General features: G+C 44.6%; 1 protein-coding gene across 11 annotated transcripts; it reads left to right on the top strand.

Annotated features, from left to right (window-relative positions):
* The first annotated feature begins 677 nt into the window (after nucleotides 1-677).
* ZNF667 (zinc finger protein 667) lies at nucleotides 678-18,258 on the top strand. Of its 11 annotated transcripts, none has more exons than XM_062177808.1 (6): nucleotides 717-736; nucleotides 2,054-2,113; nucleotides 2,426-2,516; nucleotides 4,128-4,254; nucleotides 7,670-7,762; nucleotides 16,617-18,258. In XM_062177808.1, exons 3-6 carry the CDS (start codon nucleotides 2,457-2,459, stop codon nucleotides 18,194-18,196), a joined length of 1,860 nt encoding a protein of 619 aa, XP_062033792.1. In that variant the 5' UTR covers nucleotides 717-736; nucleotides 2,054-2,113; nucleotides 2,426-2,456; the 3' UTR covers nucleotides 18,197-18,258. The 11 variants fall into 11 exon arrangements, with proteins under 11 accessions (XP_062033793.1, XP_062033792.1, XP_062033794.1 ...); XM_062177805.1 differs by lacking the exon at nucleotides 717-736 and adding an exon at nucleotides 1,000-1,073; XM_062177807.1 differs by lacking the exon at nucleotides 717-736 and adding an exon at nucleotides 1,168-1,289.
* The last annotated feature ends 6,564 nt before the right edge of the window (nucleotides 18,259-24,822 follow it).

The raw sequence follows: 24,822 nt of genomic DNA, 5'->3' as shown, positions 1-24,822 counted from the left end.
GAAGACCTTAGCCATTCCACACCCGAGCTCCTCTTGATGTAAAATCCTAAAACACGCACCCTTCACCCCCGGGGAAATCGGGAGGTAGAGAAAATCCTGGAGGCTCAAATAATGTGTAGTGTCGGTTAAAATACGATCCCGAACGTAGCAGCCGCAGTGTAGACCCCCCCGCAATCACAACCCGCCAGTCTCGGCTGCCCAAGCGGGGCCACACCTCACACCCGCTCGCACGAGGCTCATGATCTCGCTACGGTCACTTCAAAGGCCTTCGCGGTAGGCGCCTCCGGACCCTCCACACCTCCTCGCGTCCAGCCTCCGAATCGCCTCCACCGCGAGCCCGCCAGTCAGCCCGCCGGCCGCGCAGGCGCAACACCGCCCGGCGCAGCCACGGACCGCGAGGGCTTCTGGGAAATGTAGTCCAGGAGCCGCAATGGCTGCTACGCCTTCTCATTCTATCAAGGCGCCGGCGACAGTCCTTACTCCCGGCCTGCAGGAACACCCCTCCGCCCCTCTCCGCGGTCGCCGGGTCTCCGGACCCGACGGCTGGCAGCGGGCGCGGCCCGCTGAACCTCACCGGCAGGTCAGAGCGCGGCGGCCCGTAGTCGCGCCTTACCTCGAAGGCTCCTGGGAGTCGCAGGCTGAGTTCGTGGTGCGCACGCGCGGGCGTGCGGCTCCGCGTCGGCTCCAGACAGGGCAGAGCTGTGGGGTCCGCAGCAAGGGCTGCTGGGGCTGTTGGGTGCGTGCGTATGAGGAGGGCCTGAGCGTGTGTCCTCGCGCCGCGGCAGGCTGTCACGCGTGAGGAGGGCGACGCGGGGCCACTTCCGGGAGAGGCGAGGGCTGGCGCGTGCGCTCCGCGTGGGGCTTGTTTGGGGGCGGGGCCTCGCGCTTCCGGGGACGCCCTGGGGGCGGGGCCGTACGTCCGCCTACGTGTTGCGCGTGGGAGGGGCGGGGCCGGCGCTTGGGGCTCGGGGGTCCCGGAGGGGAGTGCGCAGGCGCGAGGGGCGGCGCGCCGCGGGGTTGCTGCCCGGCTGGTTGGGTGGGTTTTCACGCGGTCTCGGACTGCGAGGACGGAGGTGAGCGGCTGGCGCCGTGGTCCCGCGGCCGCCTGCGGTTTGCTTTTGCGCTGGGTTGTGCGAGTGCCCCGTGGGGCGCCTCTGCGTGCCGACGCGTTGTTCCCCGGGGCCCCGCGCCGGTGTGGTGGGCTCCGGGCGTGAGGTGCGGGGCGCCGCGGAGTCGGCCTGTGTGTGAGGGTCACGGCGCGCCTGCGGGAGAAGGAAGGTGGCTGTGTGGTGAGTGAGGGAGAGGGGCTGGCGCGGCGTGGGTCAGCGCGCGGGGGGTCCCCGTGCTCGCTGGCGCTGCAGACCGGCTCCTCTGAGGAGAATTCCGAGCGGCCGCTCCGGGAATCGGAAACCGGTTGTTGGAGGCTTTCTTCCCGGGTGAGAGAAAAGCTCACCGCCTGGGGGTGGCGGGGGGCCGCGAGGGGATCCGGAGCCCGGCACGCAGTGACCGCCGTGTCGGCGGTGTAGCTGGTTCTCGCTGACCACCGACCAGGGGTCGTGCGTGGCTCAGCCCTCTGTGCCGCAGCACCAGACCCCCGGCCCCCAGATTAAAGCACAGCTGTCTGATGGGCCTCCCTTCAGTGTTTGCTCTCCCCCTTCTTCCTCGCAACGCGCAGTTTATTTGCCACATAGCCACCCCAAAAAGCTTTTTTGGAAGTTAGGTGGAATTGTGTCACTCCTCTACTCAGCGCTCCCCCTCTTCTCCCCGCGATGTCTTGATCCAAACTGATCGCCACCCTCTTCCTGCCCTGGCCTCTCTTGCCCCCACCACCTCTTTCCCCACATCACTACCCTGCCTCCGTACATGGACCTCCTGGCTTCCTTACACACCCAAACCTGCCCCCACCACAGGACCTGTGCACCTGTTGTGCCTCTGCCCAGATGCTCTTGCCCTCACCATCGTGGCTCATACTCCATTTGGACCTCAGCCCACTATTGCCGCCTGCAGAGACCTTCCCTGCCTGACCTGCCACTCCGTCTCCCTTCTTTCATAGGGATGACTTCAGCTATGCCTGTACTCTGTATGGACTGGCTTCTCCCTGCTGACGTGTAAGGTGCTTGGATTTGATGTTTTCCAACTCTGGTCTCCCAGCACCTGGTTCCCAACAGACAATCAGTACATAGTTGTCCGATGGATGGCCAGGTGTGCGCATTGCTCTTTTGTCTCCTGATCAGTAGCCTATTGTAATCTTAGGAACTCAATATGTTGCCTGTGCCCTTTTCTGACCCCAGGAGAGCACAGGAAAGCTCCAGGTGTTCCGGCTTCTGTTTGTATGTATGCATGCACGCACATATGTGTCCAGCTGAGAGGTCTGGAAACTGGGACCACCCACAGGAGTGGACCTCATGATCTCTCTTGTCCCCAGCCCTGCCCTCCTGGACACCGCTCCTCTCCAAATGTGGACCTTCAAGGCGGGGGGAAGAATGCCTGTAGTACGAGGGAAATTGAAATCCAAGGTAAGTGGTGATTCCTCTTTCTTCAGGAACATTTTGTCTTACCCTGTAATATGTGGGGCATTTGCTGTCCATCCTTGGAGACTTCCTGCCCATTGGGCGCCCACCAAGCCCTGGTCCCTGGTTTTCTCCTGTCACCGGGAATCGGAAACCGTCCGGTTGTTGGAGGCTTTCTTCCCGGGTGAAAGAGAAAAGCTCACCGCCTGGGGGTGGCGGGGGGCCGCGAGGGGATCCGGAGCCCAGCACGCAGTGACCGCTGTGTCGGCGGTGTAGCTGGTTCTCGCCGACCACCGACCAGGGGTCGTGCGTGGCTCAGCACGAGCTGAGAAGGGCCCAGCAGCCCAGGAAGCCACCAGCAGTCCTTTCTCTGTCCCCCTCAGTGTGCACATGACCACCTGCCTTTTTGTTCAGCGTTCCCAGGTATCTGTTCAGGCTGGGATAAATGCTGTTCCTGGAAGGCCAAGAGCCCCTGTGATTTCTGTGGGGGTGGGGGGTACATGCCCAGGTGGGACCTGCTGAGGCAGGGACATTCCATGTTTGCTCCATGGTTAATGCTGTCATGTCGCTTGCTGCTTCTTATGAACCCATACTTGCGTGGAGCTCTGTCTAGCTAGCACTGCACAGTCTTTCTATTGAATGGAGCCAGGGCAGTGAGGGCAGGGTCAGTCTCCTGAGACCAGTGAGCCTCACCCCGGAGATGATCAAGTACTTTTCCAGAATAGGCACCTTTAATTCAGTTTCCTGAAAGAAACACATTTGCCTTCCAAATTCTGTGCATTAGTTTCCTCTTGCTGCTATAACAAATTTACTGTAATTTCTACAGCTCAGAACAGTATACATTTCTTGTGCAATTTCATGGGTCAGGGTACAGGCACCGTGGTTTAGTCAGGTCTCCAGTGGTTGAAATCAGGGTGTCAACTAGCTATGTTCTCACTTGAGGTCCTCTTCCACGCATGCTGGTTTTTGGCAGAATTCAATTCTTCTCATGCTTTCCTTGTGATCCCTTTTTCCTGCCTTTAAACCAGCAACAATGAGTAGGTAAGCCAGCCAGGTCAAGTTAGGGTAATGTGCCTAAGTTAGGATCAACTGGTTGGTAACTAATTATACTTGTTGAGACCCTTTCCTACCATGGTCACGTGATCTTTAGAGAGTATGTGATTAGCAGCTTGAGTTGGGAACCAGATTGTCCGGGTTGAACCCTAGCTCACCAGTTGCTAGCTATAAGGTCTTCAGTCAGTTGCCTCATCTCGCTAGGCTTCGGTTTGTCACCTGTACCATCACTCTGATTCTGTTGGCAGTGTTTCTTTGTTGGTTAGCATGAGCACTAAATGAGCCAGGACAGTTGGGTGCTTAGAAAAGTACAGAGACTTTGTAAGTGCCCAATAGATCCAAGTTGCTATGCTTTTATGCGACATAATCTTTAATAGCAGTTACACAAATCACATTGTATTGTACTTAACTTTATTTAATACACTTGCCCCTTTTGGCCTTCAAACCTCAAAAGATTCCTGATCCCGTATGTCTCCCCATGTTTGAGATGAGTTCGCTATATTTTTCCAGCTGTGTGAAAACACAAACTCATGGTAGGACTGGACATGTGATTTTACATTTCAGGCACCAGTGACATTTGGAGACTTGGCCATCTACTTCTCCCAGGAGGAATGGGAATGGCTAAGTCCCATTCAGAAGGATTTGTATGAAGAAGTCATGTTGGAGAACTACCAGAACCTGGTCTCCCTCGGTAAGGCTTTCCTTCCCCTTAATCTAGAACTAGCCTGTCCAGGGATATGTCAGTCAGGTCTGGTCCAGCCTGGAAAACAGAAGTTACTCCAGTTTGTGTGTTTTTACTAGTCCCATTGAGCTGTAATTCACATACTGTACAATCCTCTTGTACGAAATATATAATTCACTGGTTTTTAGTGTATTTGGAGTTGTGCATCCATCACTGCGGTCTTGGAAAATTTTCAGAATGGATGTTTATCCCTACAGTTAAGTTGCTTGCATCCTGTATCACAGTACATGGATTCAGTTTTTCAGCTGTGGCTTCTAACTCCTACTTCCAGATAATACAGACCCTAGGAAGCCGCGGTGATGGCTTAAGTAATTGGGTCTCTGCCATTATCTGGAATGTGTTCCTGGCTTCCAGCTTTTCCCTGCCTAGCCCTGACTGATTCAGGCATTTGAGTAGTAAAGCAGTAGACCAGGGCACTCTCCCTCCCTGCCCCTCTCCTCCACTTCCCCCAGAAGACACTGATAACCCCTTAGCAGTTACTTTTCATTCCCTCATTCCCCCAAATTAGACAACCAGCAGTCTACTTTCTGTCGCTGTAGGGTTGCCTGTTCTAGATGTTTACAAATCATAAATCATAAATTTACAAATCATAAATATATGGCTTCTTTCACTTACCATAATGTTTTTGAGGTTTACCCACATTGGAATATGTACCTCATTTCTTTTCATTGATGAATAATATTACACTGTGTGGCTAGGTCACTTTTTTTTTTTATCAGTTCATCTACTGATGGGCATTTGAGTTGTTTCCACTCTCCGGCTATTGTGAACATACTGCTGTGAATATTCAAGTACCAATTTTTGTGTGTATATTTGTTTGCATTTTTCTTGGGTAGATACCTAAGAATGGAATTGTTAAGTCATATGGAAATTCTATGTGTAACTTTTTAAAAAAAAGATTTCTTTATTTATTTGAAAGGCAACATAATGGGTGTGTGTCGGGGTGGGGGAGGTTAGATAGATAGATAAATAGATCTCATCCACTGGTTCACTCCCAAGTGGCTGCTGGAGCTAGTGATAGGCCAGGCCAAAGCCAAGATCCTGAAGCTCCATCCAGGTCTACGGGGGTGGAAGGGGCCCAAGCATTTGGGCCATCTTCCACTGCTTTCCTGAGTGCATTAGCAGGGAGATGGATTGGAAGTAGAGCAACCAGGACTCAAAGCAGTGCTCCTGTGGAATACTGACGCAGGCAGCAGCTTAACCTACTGTGCCACAATGTTGGCTGTATGTGTAACTTTTTTTAGAAACATAAAGACATTGCTTGAAAGGTTTTTTTCTTTTCTTTTTTTTTTAAGACTTTATTTATTTGAGAGGTAGAATTACAGAGAGAGGGAGAGACAGAAAGAAAGGTCTTCTGTCCTCTGGTTCACTCCCCAAATGGCTGCAACAGCTGAAGCTGCACCAATCCAAAGCCAGGAGCCAGGAGATTCTTCCAGGTCTCCCACACTGGTGCATGGGCCCAAGCACTTATACCATCTTCTACTGCTTTCCTAGGCCATAGCAGAGAGGTGGATTGGACGTGGAGCAGCCAAGACTTGAACTGGTGGTGCCCACATGGGATGCTAGCACCACAGGCAGTGGCTTTACTTGCTATGCCACAGTGCTGGCTCCTGTGTGTAACTTTTTGAGGACACCCCAGTTGTTTTGAGAAAATTTCATAAGCAGTTGATTTAACAGTTACTGTTAAAAGGCTCATTGTAGACACTGATGGAACACAGAGAGGGTAATTGTAAGACACTGCCACCCTCCCTGGGGCTTGGGGTACAAGGGGAAGAGTTTGAGGTTTTTAGGACTTAGAAGGCCCTGCAGAGCTGGGACTCAGGCTTATGAAAGGGTGGTGGGATGCGCTGCCTGGTTTGTTTATATTTTTAAGGGATCAAGATGAGCTAGTTCTGGGAGTTTATGAAACAAAACTAGAGAAACCGGCGCTGTGGCGCAGTAGGCTAAACTTCGCCTGCCTCGCAGGCATCCCATACAGGAGCCAGTTTGTGTCCTGGTTGTTCTTCTTCCAGTCAGCTCACTGCTATGACCTGGTAAGGCAGTGGTGGGTGACCCAAGTGTTTGGGCATCTGCACCCATGTGGGAGACCCGGAGGGGGCTCCTGGCTCCTAGCTTTGGATCAGCCCAGCTTCGGCCATTGTGGCCATCTGGGGAGTGAACTAGCAGATGGAAGACCTTTCTCTCTGTCTCTTGCTCTCTCTGACTGTAACTCTGCCTCTCAAAAAAACAATAAACAATCTTTAGGGAAAAAAAAAACCTAGAAATTGAAACCATCATAGGCTGTATTAGTGGACAGTGAACAGAAGCAGCTGGTGAGGGGGAGGTGTGGATTGCAGAGCCCTTGCCCTGGCCTCATAAGACAGCATAGAAGGATAGGGGCAACCTTATAATCAGCCTCAAGAGTGTCTTACCCAATTTCCAGGAAAATAATTGCTTTGTAGAGTTAGAAATAAACAACTCTACTGGCTATAACTGAATTTTCATCTTCTCTGTGTGAAATTTAAAAAACTAAATTGTTTTTCATGTGTAGTCAGCCAACTAAGTATCCTTTAGTTTAATTCAGTTCTGACCGTACCTGGAGATGGCATCAGATCCCACAGTTAAGGGGTTAGTCCCAAAAGACTATCCTGCTTCAAACACAAATTATAACTCCAGGCTTCTGGACCTCTGACTGATTGACTGACTATAAACTGGCATAAGCTATTACTTTTTCCTCGAGTTTGGTTATCTACTATAGCAGCTCCCAGAGCTCAGGAAAATACTTTCCTGATTTAATATAAAAGATATTACAAAAGATACAGATGAACACCAGATGGAAGAAATGCACTGGATAGAGGATGGGGAAGTGGCGCAGAGCTTCTGTGTCCTCTCTGGGTGTGCTACCCTTTGTGTATTCAGCGGCTCAGAAGGTTTGGAGAGCATTTTGGGTTTGTGGAGGTTTCATTACGTTTGATTACAGCCATTGGCCCTTGGTGATCAGTTCAGTCTCCAGTCCCTCTCCCATTTTAGGAGGTCAGAGGGGGATAAAGCTTCCCACCCTTTAATCACAAGGTTGTTTCATAGACAACCAGCCCATACTGAGGGTGTTCATGGGCCTTGACCACCAATTACTCATTAGCCTACAAAGACACCCCTATCACTTTGAAGAGCCTAAGGAATTTGGGAGCTGTGTGCCATGAGGCAGGGATGAAAACCCAGTGTATATTTCATGTTACACATCACAGTATAACACTCCCCATTCTCCACCTGCCCTTCCCATTCTATGTGCTTACGTTATGCTGATAAAACCTGTTGGCACAGGGTTTGGTTCTAACTTCCATGGTGCTCACATCATGGTCAGTCTCCATGTTTGTCTTGTTTGCAGGTCTTTCCTTTCGGAGACCAAATGTCATCACCTTATTGGAGAAAGGGAAGGCACCCTGGATGGTGGAGATGTTGAGAAGACACCGTGGCCCAGGTGAGTGACAGAGAACCAAGGCTATGTCTTACTATAACAGAAAACCATACACCGCATGGTTTCTAAACGAGAGAAATTTGCCTCTCACAGTCATGGGCATTGGAAGTCCAAGATCAAGTTGTATATTAATTTAGTGTTTAGTGAGGCTGATTTCCAGGTTCGTGTTTCTCAGATGGTGAAAGAGGCCAAGGAGCTCTGTAGTGCCTCTTTTAAAGTTTATTTGTTTTCATTTGCTTGAAAGGCAGAGCAACAGAGAGAAAGGGAGAGACATCTTCCATCTGCTGGTTCACTCCCCCAAATGGTCACAACAGCAAGGGCTGGCTCAGGCTGAAGCCAGGAGTCTAGTACTCTATCCAGATTTCCCACATGGGTGGTAAGAACTCACCCACTTGAACCATCATCTGCCTCCCAGGATGCATTGGCTGGAAGCTGAATCAGAAGCAGAGTAGCCAGGACTTGAACTGGCCCTCCAATGTGGGATGCAGGTGTCCCAAGTGACAACTGAACCCATAGTGGCACATGTTCTCCCATGGGTCCTTTTTTTTAAGGGTGCTAATCCCATTCATGAGGGTGGAACCTCATGACTTTAATCACCCCCAAAGGCCCCCACCTCCTCATTCCATGGCCTTGGGAGATACGATTTCAACATGCGGAGGCTGGCTGACAGTGGGTTAAGCCACTGTCAGAGCACTGGTTCGAGTGCCAGCTGCTCTGCTTCCAATCTGGCTCCCCACTAATGCACTTGGAAAGCAGTGGAAGGTGGCTCAAGTACTTGGATTCCTACTACTCATGTGAGAGACCTAGATGGAGTTCCTGCCTCCTGGCTTAGTCCTGGCCATTTGGGAAGTGAGCCAGCAGATGGAAAATCCCATCCTCCCCCATGACTGCCTTTTAAATAAATAAATATATCTTTTTAAAAAATGTTTCAACATATGAATTTTGGGAGGTATAACATTCATTCTGTTGCAGTGTATAAATGGGAATTCTGTGTAAGAGGCAATGTGAGAGCAGCCTCTTGACATCATATGAGAGCTTCCACACACACTGCAGAACTCCAGGCCTGTATAGAGTGTCTGTCTCTTCAGAATGAGTCCTTAAAGGGAGAAAATCAACATTAGTCAGTCCTAACGAAGTGTTGGGTCCATTTCTAAGCACAGGTTCCTACCAGCAGCCTCATGAAGTATGGACTGCTATTACGGTGCGTGGTGTGAGGAGCAAATTGATGCTCAGAGAGTTTCAGTGAGTTGGCTGAGGTCACCTTGTTAGGTAGTGGCACTGGAGCCAGGATTGAAGCCCAGCTGATGGTCTCAGCTCTTCCTTTTTTTTTTTTTTTTTTAATTTGACAGATAGAGTTAGACAGTGAGAGAGAGAGAGAGAGAGAGAGAGAAAGGTCTTCCTTCCGACGGTTCGTCCCCCAAATGGCTACGGCTGGAGCTATGCCAATCCGGAGCCAGGAGCCAGGTGCTTCTTCCTGGTCTCCCATGCGGGTGCAGGGGCCCAAGCACTTGGGCCATCCTCCACTGCCCTCCCGGGCCACAGCAGAGAGCTGGACTGGAAGAGGAGCAGCCAGGACTAGAACCCGGCGCCCACAAGGGATGCTGGCACCGCAGACAGAGGATTAACCTAGTGAGGGCCGGGTCTCAGCTCTTTTCACCCTCATCCTCATTAGCACCCCACTGGGTGTCTGCTTTCATATTTCCCTTCAGAGAGGATATTGTTAACCTCTGATGATTATAGTAATATGATAATGTTCAAATTTGCATTATTTTCTTAATTCTGTAAAAAAAAAATTTCCATAATTGTTCTTTTCAGCTACTTTGCAAGGATTTTTTTCCTTTACAAATAGAATTCCTCTATGGTTGGTGCTATGATTTGAATATTTGTCCCCTTGAACTCGAGTTTAGTCCCCAAAGTCACGTGTTAATGGTGTTAAGAGAGTAGAAACTTTATTCAATTAAAAGTAGCTACAAAGTGGGACTTTTGGAAAGTGGTTTCTATTGGATTAGAAATTTAAGGTAGAGCCGCTGTGCTTGAATCTTGATAATTTTGTAAGAAGAAAAGACATAGACATACACACTCCCTGTTCTTGCCATGTGTACTCTGTACCACCTTGGGACTTTGCCAGTGAGACTGCCATCACTAGAGGCCAAACGCAAGAGGCCTACCCATCTTGGACCATTGACCTCCGGAACCATGAGCCAAAATGTATCTCTTTTCTTTATAAAGTGGCCTGCTGTAGATATTTTGTTGTAGTCACAAAAAGCTAAATAATACAGTTGGTCAATTTATATATTCTTTTATGTGTGTGTTTGTTTAACATACTCTTTTGGATGTGGGACATGCCATGCTAAGTGATAGTATTTCTTTTTGGACGTGGGACATGCCATGCTAGGAGATAGTGTCAACTACATAGTGTAAGCTGGGAGGAAAGGCCACCAACTCTGGCAACTGACGTGTGACTTCAAGGTTCTAAAGGGTGTGTAATAGAAAGACTCCAGATGGCAGCATGGTGCAAACACAATGTCTTCATTGTGACAGGAGAGGAGAAGAGATAGCCTTTAGCAGAATATCTTAAGTTACAGAAGAAATTTAGCCACATTATGTAAAATTTAGAAAAAGACCAAAAGAGTGAACATAGTTATCACTGATAACTGGTTTATTTCATAAAACTGATTTTCACTGTTTTTTTTTTGAATCAAGTTCATATATTCATTCACATTTTATTTTAGTAGAAATATTCTTTCTTTTTTAGATTTATTTATTTATTTGTTTGAAAGGCAGAGTTACAGAGAGACAGAGGCAGAGAGAACGAGAGAGAAGTCTTCTGTCCACTAGTTCACTCCCCAAATGGCTGCAATGGCCAGAGCTGGGCCGATCACAGGAGCCAAGGGTTCTTCCAGGTCTCCCACGTGGGTGCAGGGATACTTGGGCCATCTTCTATTGCTTTGCCAGGCCATAACAAGAGAGCTGGATAGGAAGAGGAGTGACTGGGACAGTAACTAGCACCCTTAGGGGGGTACCACATACAGAGGCTTAACCTACTATGCCACAGCACTGGCCCCAGTAGAAATACTCTATTAGTGATTCCTTGTATTTCATTTTTCATTTAGATTCTGATTTCTTCTATTAAAGTCAACATACTTATGTTAATTATTTTATCTTTTTCTATACTATTGAGTCTCAGAAATGGGATTGCTGGACTAAAGGGTACAGCCACTTTTTAGACTACAGACACTGACTGCTAAATTGCTTCTCAGAAGGATTGTCAAATTGCCAGCTTCAGTACAAATTCTGCACACTGACTCTCCAATGAGCTTTACTAGTAGACAGCATTTCACACATGTTGTCACAATTTATTGCTGGCTGAATGAAGCACAGACTGTGTAACTTAATAGGGACATGGTTCCTGGAAGCTTGTACCTGGTTTTCTCTGGAATCTGCCCGTTAGCCTTTCCATGTACTATCTTGCTTTCTGTTTTCCACAATAATAAATTGTAGCCATGAGTGTAACTGAAAAGGGGGAATTATCAAATAAGCACCATCAATAAGGGGGTATGGTATCACTTGGATTTTAATACTTACTAGTATTGGATGTTGTCATTAAAACGTTTACTTGGGAGTGGATACTTGGCCTACAGGTTTAGGTGCTGGTTAGGATGTCTGTCCCATATTAAAGTGTCTTGTTTTGATGCCTGCTCCAGCTTCTGATTCCAACTTCCAGTGCCACAGCACTGGCCCTTAGTATCTTTTGTGTATATTTACTGGCATTTGTTTGTTTTCCAGTTTTCTTATTCTTCTTAAATTGCTTATTATCTTTCCCCTCCTATCTACTGGTGACTGCTTTTTTTCTTCTCTTCAGCATGACCTTTAACATTGAAGAGACTAACCATTCAATACCACATTTTACTTCTAAGTATTTTCCATCCTGTCCTGTGGTTTTTATTTTTATTTACCTCTTGCTTTTCTCTTTGGTTATATGAAAATTGTTTTCATTTTTGTGTGGTTGAAGGTGTTCACATTCACATTGTAATTTCTCATGCCGTTTTCATGATTAGAAATTATTCTGCCTTCTAGAATTTTGGATATATTCCATATTATTTTAGTTTGTTTCTAATTGTTTTATATTTTAATATTGAGCTAATTCACCTGGGGTTAATTTGTATGACATGGTTTAGAGAACTTTCAGATTAAAGACAGGGGATAAGCTAAAGATATTTGTTAGATTTAACTCAGAATGAGTGAGATCCTGAATAGAGAAAGTTGCAGAGATGAAGAGAAGACAGGAATTTGAGGGGTGGAAAAACCAGCAGAGCTGATGTCACTTTTGAGATATGGAACAGCCAGGATTCTAGAATAAATCATGGATCTCTTATTTGGGAGCTGCTATTATTATCACTGAAAACTTCGGTTATCTTCCTTCCTTAATTCTCCATTAGGCCACACTGTGGTATCTTTACTCCTAAGAATTATGATTGTAGCTACTACTAGATATTAAACAACTGCAGGTCCACAAACCTTCTGCAGAATCCTTGGAGCAAGATGTGTTTCTTAATTAATCTGTTCAGATTTTATGAAGGTAAAAATACTGAATATTGCATGATATACCCAGAGAGGCTGGATTAGCACTCCAAAATCAAACACTACTAATATTTCTACAAAAAAAGTATGAGTAGTCTTCATAAGTATGATCAAATTAAGGCTGTGAATATCCTCACTGCGTTCAGAGGGGGTCTCCCTTCAATTTACACACATCAACCAAAGAAGAAAAAAGAAAGCATCAGTTCTCAGAGTTTTGGATACTGGAAAGGCAGATAGGGAAATATAGTATGTACCACAGATTTTGTACTTATTATGTGTAATTCTCAAGAAAAAAAAAAAAAAACCCTGTGAGGTAAGTAGTTTTATTCATTTTAAAAAGCATAAGAGTATAGTTAACAGTTTGTCACTCTGATATAGTTAATTGTTACTTCAGTAGGTTCCAAGTCTACCTTTACAGCACAGTTGTACAGTAGAAATAAAATGTGAGCTACAGGGGTCGGTGTTGTGACATAGGAGGTTAAGTGTCCACCCATATGGCCATTGGTTTGAGACCCAGCTGCTCCACTTCTGATCCAGCTCCCTGCTAATGTGCCTGGGAAAGCAGTGAAAGATAGCCCAAGTACTTAGGCCCCTGCACCCACGTGAGAGACTTTGAAGAAGCTCCAGGCTGCTAGCTTTGGCTTGGCCCAGCCCCAGCCATTGGGGCCATCTAGGTAGTGAGCCAGCAGATAGAAGACACCTCCCTCTCTCCATCTCTCCCCCGACCCTTTCTCTCTCACTCTCTCCCCCTTCCTCCCCTGCCCCCTCCCTGCCTCCCTCCCTTCTCCTCCTTTCTCTCCTCCTCTCTTTGTAACTCTGCCTTTCAAATAAATAAAATAATCTTCTAAAAAATATGAACTACATATATAATTAAAGCTTTTTAGTATCTACATGAAATAGCTTTTTAGAAAAATTTTAATAATATATTTTATTTAACCCAATATATCCAGAATACTACAATATTTAATCAAGATTTTTACAAAATATTTTACATCCTTTTCTTTAATACTAAATCTTCACACTTGCATAGCACATCTCAAACCAGAGCAGTTGGGGCTGGCATTGTAGTTCCGTGGGTTAAGCTGCTACTTGCGTGGACTGCATTCTATATCATAGTAACAGTTCCCATCCTGGCTGCTCCGCTTCTGATTCAGCTTCCTGCTAATGTACTTTGGAAGGCAGCAGTTGATGGCCCAACTACCTAGGCCCCTGCCTCCCATATGAGAGACCAGGATAGAGTTCCTGACTCCTGGCTTTGCCCTGGCCCAGACCTGGCTGTGGTGGGCATTTGGGGAGTGAACCAATGGATGGAAGATAAGACCAGCCACATTCTAGTGATCAGTAGCTGCACATGCCCCATGGCTACCAGATTGAATAGCAGAGCTCTAAGGCCTGTTCTGTTTGTGGTGCCCTACACACTCAGGATGATAATCATTCTTCCACACCAGCAGGTATTTTAAATCATTTGGGCTTTTATGTTCTACTTGTTCGTCTATTTTGTTAATTAATAGATTCATTCTTTTTGACCTACTCTTTTTATCTTTTCTCTTTATGGTTTTTTCTTCTTCTCTGAGTTTGATTTTTTTTCCCCATTTTTTGAAAATTCTTTAATAATTTCTTTATTTGAAAGGAATTGTTACAGAGAGGGGAATAGAGAGAGTAGAGAGATCTTCCATCTGCTGGTTCATTTCCAAACGGCTGCAATGGTTAGGACTGGGCCAGGCCAAAACCAGGAGCCAGGAGCTTCTTCCAGGTCTCCCGTATGGGTGGCAGAGTCCCCAGCAGTTGGGCCATCTTCCATTGCTTTTCCAGGCCATTAGCATGGATCTGGTTCAGAAGTGGAGCAGCTGGGACTTGAACCAGTACCCATATGGGATACCACCACCACAGACAGCAGCTTTAGCTGCAATGCCACAATGCTGGCCCCTTTGAAAAAATTTTTAAGATGTATTTATTTATTTGACAGAAAGATGGAAAGATAGAGGTCTTCCACTCCCTAAGTGGCCGCAACACCTGAGACTGGGCCAGGCTGAAGCCAGGAGCCTGGAACTCCATTTGGGTCTGTCAGTCTGTCTGTCTATCTATCTATCTATCTAATGCTTTTCTAGGCTAATTAGCAGGAAGGTGGATTGCAAGTGGAGCAGCTGGGACTTGAACCAGTGCCTATATGGGATGTTAGTGTTGTGGGTGTGGTTTAACCTGCTGTACTGCCATGCTGGCCACAGATGTTTACCCCTCTAAATATTTAAATACTCTGTATTGGGGTGGATATTTGGCCTATTGGTTAGTGCACCTGCATCATTTAATTGGAGTAGCTGGATTGCATACCTGACTCTAGCTCCTGATTCCAGCTTCCTGCTAATGTGGACAGAGGAGAGGTAGAGGGGTTGGCTGAAGTGACTGGATTCCTCCCACTAATGTGAGAGACCTGGATTATGTTCCTGTCTCATGGCTTTGGTGTCAACTCAGTCCTGGCCATTGCAAGCATTTGGGGAGTGAACCAGCAGTTGGATGATTTCTCTCTGTCCCTCCCTCTCTTCCTCCCTCTCTGAGTCTCCCTCTGTCACAGTACTCTTGTTTTCAGTGTGAATAGATTTTTTAAATTTTTAAATTTTATATAAAAATAGGGATACAAATAAAAAAAATTATTTGAAAGTCAGAGAGAGATTCACTGGTTCACTCCACAAGTGGCTGCAACAGCCAGGGCTGAGTTAGTTCAAAGCCAGGAGCCAGGAACTTCATCTGGATCTCCCATTTGAGTGGCAGGAGCCCAAGTATATTCTTCTTTTCCCAGGCCATTAGCAGGGAGCTGGATCAGAAGTGGGGTAGCCAGGACTCGAACCAGCATTCCAGTATGGGATGTGGGCATCCCAAGCAGTAGCCTAACCTGTTGTATCACAATGCCTGCCCCTTGAGATTTGATTTTAAGAGTACATTTCTTTTTTTTTTTTTTTAAATACTGAATTTTTCTCTGATGTAGTTTTTTTTTTTTAACTTTTATTTAATGAATATAATTTCCAAAGTACAGCTTATGGATTACAATGGCTCCCCCCCCCCCCCCGCCATGTAGCTTTTTAAAAAAGATTTATTTATTTATTTGAAAAGCAGAATTACAGAGAGAGAGGGAAGGAGGGAAAGAGAGAGAGAAAGAGAGACAAAGAGAGGTCTTCTATCCGCTGGTTCACTCCCAAGATGGCTGCAGTGGCCGGAGCTGTGCCAATCTGAAGCCAGGAGCCAGGAGCTTCTTTTCAGGTCTCCTACACAGGTCCAGGGCCCAAGAACTTGGGCCATCTTCTACTACTTTCCCAGGCCATAGCAGAGAGCTGGATTGGAAGTGGAGCAGCAGGGTCTCAAACCACATATGGGATGCTGGCACTTCAGGTGGTAGTTTTACCCACTGTGCCACAGCGCTGGCCCCAAGAGTACATTTCTAAAAGTTCACAAGTTCATTGAGCCATAATTTATGTATCATAAAATTTCACCCATTTCAAGGGTATAATCTAGTGGTGTTTTTTTGTTTGTTTGTTTCAGTATTTTTTGGTTTATTTGAAAGGTGGGAGATGCACACACACACACAGAGAGAGAGAGAGAGAGAGAGAGAGAGAGAGAGAGAGAGAAATAGTCCATTTACTGGTTTACTACCCATATGGCCACAATAGCTAGGTATGGGCCAGGCAGAAGCTAGGAGCTAGGAGTGTGGAACTCTGTCTGGGTCTTGCACATGGGTGGCAGGGCCCAGGTATTTGAGCCATCTTCTGCTACCTTCTCAGGAGCATTGGCAGGAAGCTTGATCCAAAACAGTGCAGCTGAGACTCAGAGTGGCATTCCAGTATGAGATGCTGGCACCACACCACAGCACTGGCCCCTTGTACTTTTTTATTTTTTAAAGATTTATTTATTTATTTATTTTTGAAAGGCAGAGTGACAGAGAGGGAGAGGGAGGGAGAGAGTGAGTGTTTTAGGGAAATTTTATATAATAAAATAATACAATAAATATAATAAATATAAATGCAAAAAAACATTTAATGAACAACCCATAAAATTGAATATGATAGATGGTATAAAATTTATTCTATAACTAAAACCTTTATTAATTTTCAAATTGCATATTCTACTGTTTTAGTTATTAAATATTTCTGTAAAACCCGTAATATGACAAAAAAGTATGCCAAAACATTAAAATTGTTATGATTGATGATGATGATAACTGCATTTATGTTATACAAACTTCATTTTTCCAGAACAGAAAAATATTTAGTTTCTTGTTGTCTTTTAGATAAAAGGTCTAAGTGTGAGACCAAGAAGTTTCCTTCAAATCAATGCAACAAATCTGGGCAAAGCATCTATCAAAAACCAGTTTCTCCACAACAAAAAGTTCCTACAGGAAAGAGGAACTGCAACAAAAATTTAATCTTAATAAAGCCCAAGAAAGAGCATACAGTGAAGAGATCCTTAAAATGTAATGAATGTGGGGAAACCTTTAGTCGAAGCTTATCTCTTAAACTTCATCAGAACTTGCATACTGGAGAGAGGCCTTATGAGTGCAATACGTGTAGAAAAGCTTTCAGACGGATCTCATCCCTCATTCTTCATCAGAGAATTCATAATACAAAGAAGAGCTATGAATGTGATGAATGTGGGGGAAGCTTCAGTCAGAAAGCAACCCTTAGTGTACATCAGAGAATTCATGGTGGAAGGGAGATCTTTGACTGTGGGAAGACCTTGAGCCTGTGCCCATCTCTAAGTATGTATCACAAATTTCATGTTGTTGAGAATGCCCACCGATGCGAAACATGTGGCAGAGTTTTCAGTTGTGTGTCATCCTTTTTAGGTCATAAGCAAATGCACAATAGAAAAAAAATACATAAATGTAATAAATGTAGGAGAGGCTTCAAGAAGAGATCAGTCCTTGTCAGGCATAAAGTAATTCATACTGAAGAGAAAACCTATGGAAATAAAGAGGCCTTAAGTCAGAGTCTGCAGCCCAGAACTCACCATTTAAAGAATCCTTATAAATGCAGAAAATGTGAAAAATCCTTTAATAGGATTTTACCGCTTATGCTTCATCAAAGACTTCACACTACAAAGATTCTCTACTCATGTGATAAATGTGAGAAGGTCTTCAGGCAGCTTTCAACCCTTACTCTGCATCTAAAAATTCATAATGGGGTAAAGCTATACAGATGCAATGAATGTGAGAGGGTCTGCAATAGGCATTCATCCCTTATTCAACATCAGAAAGTTCATACAAAGAAAAAGAAGCTCTTTGAATGTAAGGAATGTGGGAAGATGTTTTCTGGAACTGCAAACCTTAAAATACATCAGAATATTCATTCTGAAGAAAAACCGTTCAAATGCAATAAATGTAATAAAGTTTTTGGCCGCCAATCATTTCTTACGGAACATCAGAGAATTCATACTGGAGAAAAACCCTATCAGTGTGAGGAATGTGGGAAAGCTTTCAGTCATCGAATATCTCTTACCCGACATAAAAGAATTCATACTGAAGATAGACCATACGAATGTGATCAGTGTGGGAAAACCTTCAGCCAGAGTGCACACCTTGCCCAGCATGAAAGAATTCACACTGGAGAGAAGCCATACACATGCAAGATATGTGGGAAGGCCTTCAGTCAGCGCACATCCCTTATTCTACACGAAAGAAGTCATACTGGAGAGAAACCCTATGAATGTAGTGAATGTGGGAAGGCATTCAGCAGTGGCTCAGACCTTATTCGACATCAGAGAAGTCACTCTTCAGAGAAACCCTATGAGTGTAGTAAATGTGGAAAGGCATATAGTCGGAGCTCATCTTTGATTCGTCATCAGAATACACATTGTGAAGGAAAAACCTAAGGCTTTTTTATTTTTAAATCTGTAAAGGCAAAAGTAGAAACAAATGTGAAAATATGTACATATTTATGTCCCAATAAATTCATTGTAAGGTGACTATACTTAAGTTGAAAATGTGTATCCCCTAAGCACCTGGCTCCTGGCTTCGGATCAGCAAGATGTGCTGGCCGCAGCGACCATTGGTGGGTGAACCAACAGCAAAAAGGAAGACCTTTCTCTCTCTCTCTCTCTCACTATCCACTCTGCCTGTCACCAAAAAAAAAAAAAAAAAAAAAAAAAAAAAAAAAAAAATTTAAAATTTAAAGAAAGAAAATGTGTATCTCCTAACCCACTGCACATCAGCTTAGCAGCATGGTACACTGAATACCATGTTTACTCCCGTGGTCACCTGGGTGACAGAGACTTGCAGCTTGTCACTACAGCCCAGCATCATGAGAGAACATTGTACCACATGTTGCTAGCCCAGGAAAAGATTAAATTGGAAGAATAATTTCTACTGAGAAGTGTCACTTTTCTACTATTGTAAATTTAAACAATCACCAGTTGAAACATCCTAAGTCAAAGACTGTCTGTACTTGTCCATAATATAAATTTTATATATATAGGACTAATTGATGTTGTATCCCACTTTGATAGCCAAAGAACAAAAATCATTGGTTGCTTTAACCTGAGGATTTGAAATCAAATGAGGCAAGCTCAGAAGATTAGATCTGTCTTTGTGAATGAAAACTTCTCATTTGATAAGAATGACTGATATTTTACTTTCAATGTAGTTTTAAAGATATTTCATTAGCCAGAGCCAACAAAGCGGAATTGTGAAGTCCGTTTTTTTGTCAGTGGGGCTTTGAGCCTCATGTAGAATCACAGGAAGAGTGAGTCTATTCCTCAGGACTAGAACTATCAAATTTATGGAGCTTCTTGGGAAAACAAGTGCCCCTTTCACTTGAATTTGTACGTGAGGATAAAGAGTGATTCTTTAGGTGGATAAATATAGCACTCACAATGGTGTGGAGCAATGGAGACATCACTATACTGTCTCCTTGGACATGAGGACATATGCTATTTATGGTGTGAACACCTAACAAGGCCAACATAGGTTAACAGGAAAATAACCAGGATGTATTGAAGAATGACAAAGATTAGAGCAGGGAGAAATTATTTATTTTGCATTTGAAAGTAAATTGTTTATATTTATATGAATATACCTTGATATTTTTGTGCAATAATGCTGTTGTGCAATAAGTAATTGTTGGAATATGTGGCATTATGGACTCCATGTTTGTTCCACTCCACAGTTTATATGCACAAGTCCTCCCCTGCAATGTGACAATATTTGGATATAGGGCTTTTGGGAAACAGGGTTAGATGAGGTCATAGACATGGGATCTTCATGATGGGAGAAGTGCCTTTTTAAGGAGAGACACCAAGATGCCTGCTGTCTTTCTGCACTGTGTGTGAACACAATGAGAAGGCAGCCATCTTCATACCGGAAAGAGGGCTCTCAAAAGGATCTGACCAGGTTGATGCCCTGATCTGGGACTTCTAGCTTCCAGCAAGAAGTGAAATTGTCTTGTGTAAGCCACCCAGTCTATGGTATTTTGTTGTAGTTGCTTGAGCTACCATATTGAGAAAACTCTAGATTTATATACTGGCATTTTCCTAATCAACTGTTCACTCTATGTAGTAGCTATCAGTTCCTCTTTGCAGCTTGTATACAATATGTGAGAAATAAAAATCGGAGTTCTTTTTAAAACTTAGAGTATACACAGTTGAGCTCTTCTATGTAAGTTCACCTGCAAAAGCTGAATTTGAGAACACATATGTTGACAATTTTGTTCAATGTATGATCATGTGGGTTAGATCACTCTAACTTTGATGAAAACTGAGAGAATCTAATTGACAAGAAAAATGCTTTATTTGAATAGTCACTAGACTGATGTAGATGTCTATTATGACGATATTTTGCTTTTTAAGAGATGCTAAAGGATTTTTACTTCTTTAGCAAACATCTCTCCTGCATATTTGTTGTATATGTAACTACCTTAGACCAATCAGTAATAAACCTTGAGGACGTACAAACTAATAAGACATGGTTAATAATCCCAGCCACCTACAGTTACCAGGTAAACAGCGATGTCTAAGATGCACAGGTAGAACTGAGGAGGATGAACTCCATGATGATGGAGAGTTTAGGGGCAGGGATTGTTTGCTTTAGAGATGGTGATAGCATTACAAGAAGAATACGAATTTACAAGGCACACAAAAGTTGGAAGGCTATTCAAGGCAGAGAAAAAAGTACAGCTGCATATAATAATGGCAGAGGGTAGTGGAGTATTTGCGGAGTTAAAAGTACCAACATTTGGTACAGCAACTGGTACACAGTTAAGTGGTAAATATGCAAATATCTGAATGAATGAAAATAGTATCTGAAGCATAATCCATAGAAACATTAAACCTGAAAAAGACCCAGGCATTGGCATAAACTCTGGGAAAACTAGCTTTTCTCCTAAAAATAATCACTAGTGTGTTTCAGTTGATTTCTCAACAATGTTGCAGTGGATTCATTTCTGAGAGGAGGAGAGTGGTGGGGGCAAGAGGCACAGAGTCACCACACAGACCCCGGGAGTCAGGTGAAAGCAGGCCTGAGGCGAGCAGCCCGTTTGAGTTAGTACAACAGCTTGTATAGCCAAGACCAGCCAATCCGTTCAAGGGGCGGTCTATGTCCCAAACAATCACAGCCTGTTGCCAGGCAGTTTCCAAAGCCATCCAATCACAGCCTGTTGCCAGTCAGGCTCTTGCCACCAGGCAGTTTCTGAAGCCATCCAATCATGGCCTGTTGCCAGGCAGCTTCTGTTGTCAGTGGCCATCTTGGCATGAGCTTTTCACCTCAGCAGCCATCTTGGCATGAACTTTTCACCTCATTCCACCACGAGGCCTTTCTCCTAATAAGCTATGGCAAGTGGATATCACCCACATTAAATCCTTTGGTAAACTTGAGTTTGTCCTTGTGGTGGTAGATACTTATTCAAAGGCTGTATTTGCAACAGCCCAATCCGGAGAAAAGGCTAGTAATGTGATAAAGGCAGTTAAGTCATCCATGCTGGTCCTTGGTGTCCCCTGGACCATAAAGACTGATAAAGGGCCAGCGTATACATCACAGGAATTTAATTCCTTCCTGAAATCTTGGAACATACCGTCTGCCACAGGTATCCCATACAACCCATAGGGACAGGCAGTCATTGAAAGAACTCATTGGATGATTAAAGATCTCTTAAAAAAGAAAAACCATCATATGCCCTCAGACCCACAACTTGCTTTGACTGAGGTCCTTTTCACTATCAATTTTCTTTTGATTCCCAAGGGATCAGCCCAGCTTATAAACACTGGGGATCCTTTCCATCCCAGACCCCAGCCCCTATGCTTAGGTGGAAAGACCCCCTGACAGGAGAATGGAAAGGACCACACCCTCTGCTAACCAAGGGTCAAGGATATGCTTGTCTTTCCAGAGAATGCAGCACAGCCCATTTGGGTACCAGCCAGAAACATCAGGCCTGCCAGAACCAGCTGAACAAGACAGAATCTGCCTTGTTAGCAGATGCACCTGCCCTATTATCCTACCCTGAGAAACTGCCCATAGCCATATCTGTTACTGTTTTGCACCCCACTAACTCTGTCAGCCACTCAAACGGCCCACAGCCTGTGTGCGGTCATGCCATTCCTGATTACCATTGTTCCTCATTCCTACCCCCATCTGAGCAAGCAATCCTGTGGTCTCTCAATTTGAGGGCTGGTTAGTCAGTGACGGGTAAGATTCCCTGGGGGACAACCTAAGACAGGCACAGCTGTGTATGGAGACCTTTGCATACAGAGACCACATGGAATGGGGTCAACAATGGTATGGCCAAGAATCATGCCTCCCGTTGCTCAAAAATAAATGAAAAGGGGGAAATGTGGTGGAATTAGTTGAAAAGGTCATGCCAAGATGGCCGCTGACAACAGAAGCTGCCTGGCAACAGGCCATGATTGGATGGCTTTAGAAACTGCCTGGTGGCAAGAGCCTGACTGGCAACAGGCTGTGATTGGATGGCTTTGAAAACTGCCTGGCAACAGGCTGTGATTGGGGCATAGACCGCCCCTTGAATGGATTGGCTGGTCTTGGCTATATAAGCTGTTGTACTAACTCAAATGAGTCTGCCTCAGGCCTGCTTTCACCTGACTCCCAGGGTCTGTGTGGTGACTCCGTGCCTCTTGCCCCCACCATGCTCCTCCTCTCAGAAACGAATCCACTGCAACATTGTTGAGAAATGAACTGCAACACTAGTGGATTTTAAAGCCTATGGGTTAACCATGGCAACAAAAAAACCTTAACCCTATATTAAAACACACACACATACACAAACACTATAGGTTTAAAAGAAGGAAAGACATATCCTCTCAGGACCTACTTAACTTTTTACTGTCTCTCATAAGATACCTGGCTTCCAGAGGAGACAAAAGTAAAATGGCACACAGAAATGCACATAAAAATGTGAGTGGCTTAACTGTTAAGATGCTGGTTAAGACACCTGTGTCCTATATCAGCGTACCTGGGCTTGATACCTGGCTCTGGCTCTTGACTTCAGCTAGGTTAATGCTAACACTGGCAGGCAGCAGTAATGGCCCAGTAAATTGAGTTCCTGCCACCCAGGTGGGAGACCTGGCTTTTGCCTGACCCAACCCCAGCCATTATAGACATTTGAGGAATGAACTGTCTTGGTCCTTCAAGTAAATTTTTTAAAATTTATTTCCAAAACCCAAGAAAACACCTCCCAAGAAACAAGGCAATCATCAGAACTAAATTCAGAAGTGACTTAACCCTTGTGAACTATAGGACATGGAATTTTAAATCCCTTTAATGATAAGTTACCAGTTGGATAAAAGTACAAAATAGGCAACATTTGGGGAGAGATTCAGAAACTTAGAGGAAGACTGAAGGAAAGAGGAAGGGAGGGAAGTACAGTTATCTTCTTTGAATTGTACCTATGAAATATATTAAATCTGTCCTCTGTATATTAATAAAAACTAAAAACATTAAAATTTTAAAAACTAGAAAAATGTAACCAAATGGAAATATTAAGAAATGAAAAATAGTAATAGAAGCATGGTGTCTCCAACACATTCATCAATATGTTTGGCACACCCAAGAAATAAGCTTGATGCTAGACTAATAAAAAATATCCAAACTGAAACACCAGGGGAGGGGGGAATATAAAAACAGTATCCAAGAGCTGTGGGAAAATACTGCTAGAACACACACATAATTGGAATCCCATTAGGCATAAAGAAAACGAGGTAGAAGAAATAGCTGAAGAAGAAACTTCTTTGGCCAAGAAAGTTCCAAAATTAGTGACCCCCCAGAACATAAATCTATGAAACTCAGAAACATCAAGAATGATACATAGCGGGGCCAGTGCCATGGCACACTAGGTTAATCCTCCACCTGCGGTGCCAGCATCCCATTTGGGCGCCGGTTCTAGTCCTGGTTGCGCCTCTTCCAGTCCAGCTCTCTTCAGTGGCTTGAGATAGCAGTGGAGGATGGCCTAAGTGCTTGGGCCCCTGCACCTGCATGGGAGACCAGGAAGAAGCACCTGGCTTCTGGCTTTGGATCGGCGCAGCTCCGGCTGATGCGACCATTTGGAGAGTGAACCAACGGAAGACCTTTCTCTCTGTCTCTCACTGTAACTCTACCTGTCAAATAAATAAATAATTTTTTTTAAAAAAGGGAATGATACATACCAAAAGCACACTCATGCATTATATACACCTAGGCATAGCATTGTCAAGCTGCTGAAAACAAAATACTAAAGTCAGAGAGGGGGAAAAGACATATACAGAGGAACAAAGATAAAAGGATGGTGTAGTGGCATCTTTAAAGTGCTGAAAGAGATAATAATCTATTTTTCATGGAAATATATTGCAAATTAACAGAGAAATAAAGACCTTTTCAGAGAAAAGTGAGAGAACTCAGTACTAGAAGAGTCACTTTATGGAAAATAGTAAATGGAGTTTCTCAAGCAAAAGGAATATGAAACAATAGGTACTTGGATATATTTGTACACAATGAAATGGAGAGACCTAGAAATGGAAAAAGTGAATGCAAAATAATTTTCCTTTTACCTAAAAGACAACTGGCTATCTAAAATAAAGAATACATCATAGGGGATGGCGCTGTGGCACAGTGGGTTAAAATGCTGGCCTGAAGTACCGCCATCCCATATGGGTGCTGGTTCCAGGCCGGCAGCTCCACTTCCCATCCAGCTCTCTGCTATGGCCTGGGAAAGCAGTGGAGGATGGCCCAAGTCCTTGGGTCCTTGCACCCATTTGGGAGACCTGGAAGAAGCTCCTGGCTCCTGGCTCTGGATCGGTGCAGCTCTGGCCATTGCAGCCATCTGGGGAGTAAACCAGCGGATGGAAGACCTCTCTGTCTCTACCTCTCTCTGTAACCCTCTCAAAATAAACCTTAAATACATTGTACACATTGAATACATTGTATGTTTATAGCATATATGAAAGTAAAAGATTTGAAAAGCACAAAGGATGGAAGAAAGAAAATAGATGTATCATGTAAGATTTGTATGTGTTAACTAGTA

The sequence above is a fragment of the Lepus europaeus genome, chromosome 19 (assembly GCF_033115175.1).
Source record: "Lepus europaeus isolate LE1 chromosome 19, mLepTim1.pri, whole genome shotgun sequence".
In the NCBI taxonomy this organism is placed as follows: Eukaryota; Metazoa; Chordata; class Mammalia; order Lagomorpha; family Leporidae; genus Lepus; species Lepus europaeus.
The sequence above is the reverse complement of the archived record's forward strand: the minus strand, read 5'-3'. Positions and strand labels throughout refer to the sequence as shown.